Here is an 8,046-nt window from a genome sequence, read left to right as displayed (position 1 = left end):
AATGAGGAAAATATTTCATTTAATCCATTCTAGAATAAATCTGTAATGTAACACAATGGGGAAAAAGTCAAGGGGTACTGAATACTTTCCGAATGCACTGTATATGATATCTGAGTGAGAATGAACTAACAAAATCAATGTGGGCCCCCTGGAGGTCAGGTTCCCTTGGCATGTGCCCTGTTAATGTATTGATCCTTGGTGTTTTGATCACTGGGTGATGATGTAGGCCTAGACTAGACCATTGGTTCTCTTATATGGAATATATTTAGTTAGACTGTTTTACCTTCTCAACGATAATTGAAGTTCTGCAGACTGCAGCAAGTCTAAAAACTCGGTGATTACAGTAAATAAGCCAAAAAATTGTGGTATTCCTCTCTGATAAAGCTGAAATCAATATAAATCTTGGTGTGACTGAATCGCACCACCAAAGTAATACAGCAGAGTGCAGTAGAGAGGTAGAATTGCGGTATCCAGACATCAACAATCAACCACGACTGTTTTTTCCCCCTCCCTCCGAGAATCATAATCAACTGTCGATAGTATCTTCTTCTCTGTCAGGATGGCGGACCCCAACACTAAACAGATGTCACAGAAAAGGTAGTATTTGTACTAATTTAGTCACAAGGTTATATTAATAAGCACATTTTTCTGGAACAATGTTGCTACAATGCAGCTATAATATGTCAATGTATTTTCTGGCTGGCTATGCTAACTAGCAAAGAGGCAACACCCAGTAATGTTGTTAGCCATTTAGCTAGCTAGCTAACCAGTGCCGTGCCTTAGTAATATCAAAGATGAGAGAATATTATCCGTTGTGTCCTTTACCAGAGATGGACAACGTCTCTGGTCTTAAGTGACGTGTCGTTATCTTGTTGCTTAGCAAACGTAATTCACAGATTTAATGTAATGTATCTGTAATGACTAACAACTGACGGTCAGCTGGAGCCTCGTTTATAAGTCGTACATATAAAATATACCTCAAAATGTGTACGCAACCAGTTTTTCGTGCAAGAGTTGGTCTTTTATAAAAATTAAAATAAATGGAACTTGACGTGAGAATGTGCTCACATCACCGCAAACCTTAGACCATGCTGTATAAACATCTGCTAGTTGTTGAAATGTTGTATTGCAAACTGGCAAATAAGTATTTTGATGAAAAGCTTAGTCAACAAAAAACAGAAAATCATATTAACAAGATTGCAGCCATTTGTCGTTAATGTTAAAGGTGTTTATTTTTAGAATCTAAAATAGACAGGAATCTTAGAATTACACACAGGAATCATTTTCCTATTTATTTTATTTTCATAACTATAGAGTACCACAGTAGGAGTCATAGTACCCATAAAACCTAGCGGTCAAACATGGACATGGTTCCAATTGTCTTTCCACCATAAAAAAAAATTCCATAGGGGATTTTTAGAAATACTTAAAGTAAGGGCTGTGTTTCGTGTAGGCTTACCTTGGCATGATGTTTTTATAGCCGTGTAAATCTCTCTAGGACAAGTTGACTTTTATCAATATATTCACCTGTATTTACCACCCAAAAATGTAATGCTAATTGGTGGCTAATGTGGCTATCATAACGCACTACAAATACCATGATGACCTGGTCGAGACTGCCGAACCGATGCAAAGGTAAGAATTTCTGGATTAACTATCAAATGTTAGCTAAATGTAGTAATGAATAATTTGGCAACATTTCTTTAAATGGGCAATTCTGTGAACCTTCTTGTAAAATGTACACAATAACTGTTAGTAAAGGTTCCAGCTAGAGATGATGCTAATTAGCCATTTTGAATCTGAGACCTTGTCCAAGAGATGGTTATCAAAACGTCATACCAAAGTAAGCCTACGCGAAACAAAACCCTTATTTGAAGTGTTTCTTAAATCCCCAATGGGGAAAAAAATGTGTTGTGGAAAAATTATTAGAACCATTTCCCTGTTTGACTGCTAGGTTTTATGGGTATTATGACACCTCTGCCGTGGGGCTCTATTGCAGAATATATTGCTCACCTTTCCTGGCTGTAATGGGTTCATATTCCCCAAGGAGCCTATACAACAAATAAACATGTGCATCTCTTGTTTAATTGGACCTAGTAGGCTAGTAAATAGATAGCTTAGTGTATATGTATTTCAAGTTTTGCAGCACGGTTTATAATAATACCGGCATACAGTCTAATTTAACCACAGAACTTTTACCCGGGCCTATGTATGCTACTGTAAGTACTGTAATTGCATTTATTTCATATCATATTTAGGTTGGGGGGAAAAGTTGATGGAAACATTGTTGAATTCAAATGTTCTTCTGACATGTCCACAACCATTTTCCATTGTTTTCTCCTTCAGAAATGGACACAGTCTTTTTCCATATACACCATAAATTACTGCTAAATATTTAAACATTCTGATAAGACAGTAGACTGGTAGTTTATGCTAAATATTTGACCTTATGGTTAGTCTACAGTATTCCTGTGCGATAGGAGCGCGACATCATTGCCTATTCATTCCCAGAGCCTATACGAAAGTAGGACATATAAACTCAATAATCTATTGATAAACAAAATATTAAACAACAATTAGCCTTTTGCATGCTGTGGCCTAATGCCAATAGTTCAAAATTATACAAATCAAGGGCATTATTGTCACCATAAAAGGTGAATGGATGGCATTTTCCAGGTGGAGTTTTACGACAGGTCTGATTTTTATAACGGGAGACATGCGTTTGTCAAGTTTAGGAATCTCAATATCTTCAGAAAATGGCGCAAGCAGAAATCTTGTGTGACATTTACGCAACGGTTATAAATGAGACCCCTGATGATAAAGTGGTTATGTTAGTTAGCTAGCTAAGTTAGTCTTCTGCTTGCCATTGTTGTTTTGCTAGCTACAGTAATGTTAGCTCATCAAATAAGAAGGCTAAATCATTGCCATCTTGGAGATACGCGTGAGTAATAATGCCAGGACTTTGCCTGGCTACCCGAACTCCTTGCTACGGCCACGGATGTTAGATTCTCTCAGCATATGTCGAGTTCGTTTTGCATGTCCAGGTGCCCCAGGTGGGCGGAGTTTGGACATTTTGGACCATTCTGTTGGTCCTTAAGTAAAATTGCCACCCACTCGGGGCACCAGGCCATGCAAATCTAACTCCACCATTGATTCTGGATCTGAGTACCTCCCTGACGATTTCTAGAATGGAAATCCACTCTAGATGTCTTATTGTTTTTTTTTCTGGGACCCCCATCGCAGAACATGTGGGTAAAGCGGCGTTTTGAAATATCCTCATTGGCTTTGATACTCCAATTGGTTAGAGATGATCCAATCGCTGGTTACTTTTTTTGTACACACACCCCTCATTTTGACATCACCACAAACGACTTCAACGACGGCAATCTCAGACTGAAGTATGTAGCAAGCGATGGAGTAGCGGAAGAATTCAGTTGGAGTAGTCAGGCAAGCCATGACTAGCTACCATCACAATTTCATGTATTTTCTGCCAACTCTTGCAGTGCCAACATTGCAGCTGGAGCAGTTGTGTGTGTAGAGAGTGAAATTAGAGGAGATGTGACCATTGGTAAGACTTTATTCATACTCCATATTGTTTTTTTTTGTGGCATCAAGTATCTTTTAGTGTTTTATCCATTTTCCTCCAGATAAAAATAAGCAAGCTGTGTAGCATTATAGATGTATCAATCGTCTATTCCTTCCGGCAGGTCCAAGAACTGTGGTCCACCCCAAAGCACGTATTATAGCTGAGGCAGGCCCTATTATCATTGGAGAAGGCAACCTGATTGAGGAACAGGCTCTCATCATTAACAGGTAGGTCTCTACTGCAGTTAGCTGTGTATCCAGTACATCCACGTCAATTTTAACACGCTCTTTTTGTTTCTCTACATTTTGCCCTACGATCTTTAGTTATCCAGAAAATATTATGCCTGACACTGAAGGAGTTGAACCCAAGACCATGACGATTGGAATCAACAATGTGTTTGAAGTCGGTTGTGGTATCCTTCTACTGCACGTAATCACAATGACCGGTAGTTGTGGACCATTTGCTCAAGAAAACTAGTGTGATGTTATTGCTTTTTTAATGAGGGACATCGCCTAAAGACTAGTTTAACTAATGTCTATACAAGAGAAGTAATAACAAAGTATTGTAATGACATGTTTGTTTTGTGTTATCTCCCAATTGTTTTTGGAGCAGTTGAAGAAACTGTCTTAACACTCATCACCTTTAACCCTCGACCAACTCCTCACCTTTAGCCCTCGACCAACTCCTCACCTTTAACCCTCGACCAACTCCTCACCTTTAACCCTCGACCAACTCCTCACCTTTAACCCTAGACCAACTCCTCACCTTTAACCCTCGACCAACTCCTCACCTTTAACCCTCGACCAACTCCTCACCTTTAACCAACCCTCGACCAACTCCTCACCTTTAACCCTCGACCAACTCCTCACCTTTAACCCTCGACCAACTCCTCACCTTTAACCCTTGACCAACTCCTCACCTTTAACCCTTGACCAACTCCCCACCTTCAACCCTCGACCAACTCCTCACCTTTAACCCTTGACCAACTCCCCACCTTCAACCTCGACCAACTCCTCACCTTTAACCCTCGACCAACTCCTCACCTTTAACCCTCGACCAACTCCTCACCTTTAACCCTCGACCAACTCCTCACCTTTAACCCTCGACCAACTCCTCACCTTTAACCCTCGACCAACTCCTCACCTTTAACCCTCGACCAACTCCCCACCTTCAACCCTCGACCAACTCGTCACGTTTAACTCTCGACCAACTCGTCACCTTTAGCCCTCGACCAACTCGTCACCTTTAGCCCTCGACCAACTCGTCACCTTTAGCCCTCGACCAACTCGTCACCTTTAACCCTCGACCAACTCGTCACCTTTAGCCTTCGACCAACTCGTCACCTTTAGCCCTCGACCAACTCTTCACGTTTAACCCTCGACCAACTCGTCACCTTTAACCCTCGACCAACTCGTCACCTTTAACCCTCGACCAGGTTCTCAAGGTTTAGCCCTCGACCAGGTTCTCAAGGTTTTAGCCCTGGACCAGGTTCTCAAGGTTTTAGCCCTGGACCAGGTTCTCAAGGTTTTAGCCCTGGACCAGGTTCTCAAGGTTTAACCCTCAACCAACTTTTCATGTTTAACCCTGAACCAACTTCTCAAGTCTCTCAAGCATTGAAAATTGGTGACAACAATGTCATCGAGTCAAAAGGTAAGATATGCTTTTTAAAACACGTGTTGCCTATACATAGGCCATTAATGATGAACCCTTCTGTTGTCATTTGGAAGCCATTTTCGATGCAGTCTGTATGATGACGTACAACCCTCGCTCTCTGTCTCAGCGGACCTAGGGAAGAACGTCATTCTCACCAGTGGCTGTATCGTCGGCGCTTGTTGCCAGGTGAATACGTGTGAGGTCATTCCCGAGAACACAGTCATCTACGGGTCTAACTGCATGAGGCGTGTGCAGACAGAAAGGCCTCAGGTTTGTTCCTACCATGAATTCCACCTAGCTCTTCGCTAAGGAAAATACAATACAAGACAATTACATTTTGAGTCATTTATCCAGAGGTACTTACAGCAGCACTTAAAGGTTAAGTGACTTTTTAATTTTTTTTTATCTAGTCGGCACGGATTCAAACCAGCAGCCTTTCGGTTACTGGCCCAACGCTCTTACCTGCTAGGCTACCTGCTTATCCCATGTGCCAATGTCCATACTCGCATACCACTGAGAATGCTAGCCCAATACATCACTAAATGCTGTACCAGTGTAGGTACAGAAAGTGATTGTGGTAAAGGACACCAAGAAAATATTTTGTCCTTTAAAAAGTATATATATATACATATATTCTCTGCAATGCTAGTGCTGGCATTGATATTGTCATCAGGGGATAGGTTTTTAATTTTATGATTTAAATGCTTAGGAATTGTTTTATCTTCTAATATTGTAACCTCTGACAGTTGATTTAATATGTATCTTCCAGCCTCAGACGCTCCAGCTAGATTTCCTCATGAAGATCCTGCCCAACTACCATCACATGAAGAAGACTGTCAAAGGAACCTCCACCCCTGTCAGAAATTAACCTCTGACTAACCAAAGATCAGTGTTCCCTGACACTCACCAGACCTTAACAATGAAAGGTGTAGAGACTAAATTTATCCTAGACCTGATGTCCTAGACCTGATGTCCTAGACCTGTTGTCCTACAGCTATTGTCCTAGACCACGTAAGAAGTAGTTTCTCTCCTCTGAGGCATGAGTGCACATTCCTAGCTTTTCTCAATTCCCAAGCATAAGAGAGAGAGCCCATATGCAGCACTCCATTGGGTCATTAGCTAAACCAATAGTAATACAGTTCCTGGATTTGTTTCTTATTTGTCTATCTTGCCCTTTTTATTGTATCATTTTTTAAATTGTCTGTTCAAATGTCATATGTTGTTTTTCTGTCTTAAATTTAGCAGATTCAGTTATGTTAATGTATATTTTTCAGCTTTGGTTGTTGTGAAATAAAAAGCTATTTAAAAGAAACAGTACACATTAACATGGATTCATTCTTGTGTGGTTTTTCACAGACTATTATAGGCCCCTGAATGTTGTATATGTAGTTGTATGTAAACAAAGTATAAAGCTGGTGATGATCAGTTTAGACAAGACGGTAGGCTCAGTAGTCCATAAAAGATTTGCTCAATGTTTATGACGCTATTTGTTTTATTTCCACAAGGAGGTGCCAGTGAGGAATTTCTTGTAGCTTACCCTCCACCCATATCAGTCACAGATACATAACACACTGGGCATGAGACTAGTCACAGGTTGATGTTATTAGCTTAGTGGGCCCTTTTGTTAAGAAGTCAAGAAAGTATTTTCTGATATCTGAACAGATTAGTCTGACTAATGGGGAAGGTGTTGCCATATATACACTAATGTAACATTATTCAAATAACATTATACCTCAAAAGTAGGAATACAAATCCCAGAACATGATATCAAGATAAAATGATACTACGTATTCAATATTCATGCATGGGTCATTCTGCGAATAGAGAGCCGTTCGTCTATAGTAATTTTGTAAAAAAACATGTATGTATTTGTTCTCATTTTAACATTCTGTCATAAAGAGCACATGTTCAACTTCATAACTAACATGTTTTCCCATCTCAAGAAGTTCAATTAAGAGAAATGACTATAAAAGTGACAGGGTTGATGATTTAATCCCCTTTTGATGGGGGGGAGCTTGTTGTGTACGACATGGAGGGGAAATTGAATGCAATCTTAACAATATTTGAACTTTAAACCTGAGGGACAAATGTAAATTCATCACATTAATTAAATAATAATCTTCAGAACTTCCTTTCTCAAAGCAACAAAATATGGGCTTTACGACAGTGGTGACATTTTGGGGTTAAGTGGGTTAAAATCTTTCTAGATGTTCGGACAAACATGACGTGGGACATTCATAGAAAACAAATAATTTATTTTAATGAAAACACACCATTTTATTTTTGTTTACTTTAGTTAAAGTGTAGATGTAAGTGATTCAACTGTTCAATTGAGTGTTTTATCAAAATGTACACACATAATGTCCGGGTGACACAAAAGGCACTCCATTCGTGAAATGACCCAAATACTGAACAAGACTATTTACACAGTCTTTGTTTGGACCAAATAAACTAGGAGTGGCTAACATTTTGCCGAAGGCATTAATCTTCTAAGGCAGGGGGTTGTCAGCATGACACGGTGCTTCCTATCAGGGGTTGTCAGAGTGGAGCCCTGCACTATAAGCCAACACAGTGGGAGCTCTAGATGTACAGCTGGTACACTGTAGTGGGCAGGGGTGTGGCTGCTACCCCTACTCTCACTACAGAGCAGTGTGGAACAATGGCTGCCCCCAAGGCTGTTCTGTAGAGCCCCTTGTGTGGTGTTCCATCTGCACCACAAACAACCCCTCTCCTGTGTGTGTGTGTGTGTCAGGGGAGCTTTTTAATGAAACATATTTTATCTTCCCTACCGGGCACAGACGTCATTT

General features: G+C 40.3%; 1 protein-coding gene across 1 annotated transcript; it reads left to right on the top strand.

Moving 5' to 3' along the window:
* Positions 1-453: 453 nt before the first annotated feature.
* dctn6 (dynactin subunit 6) lies at positions 454-6,556 on the top strand. The gene is made up of 7 exons (XM_024373893.2): positions 454-597; positions 3,504-3,568; positions 3,708-3,813; positions 3,910-3,998; positions 5,189-5,236; positions 5,367-5,509; positions 6,009-6,556. The coding sequence occupies exons 1-7, from the start codon at positions 560-562 to the stop codon at positions 6,105-6,107; spliced, it is 588 nt and encodes a 195-aa protein (XP_024229661.1). The 5' UTR covers positions 454-559; the 3' UTR covers positions 6,108-6,556.
* The last annotated feature ends 1,490 nt before the right edge of the window (positions 6,557-8,046 follow it).

The sequence above is a fragment of the Oncorhynchus tshawytscha genome, linkage group LG15, assembly GCF_018296145.1.
Source record: "Oncorhynchus tshawytscha isolate Ot180627B linkage group LG15, Otsh_v2.0, whole genome shotgun sequence".
In the NCBI taxonomy this organism is placed as follows: Eukaryota; Metazoa; Chordata; class Actinopteri; order Salmoniformes; family Salmonidae; genus Oncorhynchus; species Oncorhynchus tshawytscha.
This window is presented reverse-complemented; position numbering and strand designations above follow the sequence as displayed.

Coding starts and splice junctions, on each gene's coding strand:
- dctn6 (XM_024373893.2), top strand. CDS start 560: ATGGCGGACCCCAACACTAAACAGATGTCACAGAAAAG. Junction 3,569..3,707: donor TAGAGGAGATGTGACCATTG/GTAAGACTTTAT, acceptor TCCTTCCGGCAG/GTCCAAGAACTGTGGTCCAC. Junction 5,510..6,008: donor TGCAGACAGAAAGGCCTCAG/GTTTGTTCCTAC, acceptor TGTATCTTCCAG/CCTCAGACGCTCCAGCTAGA.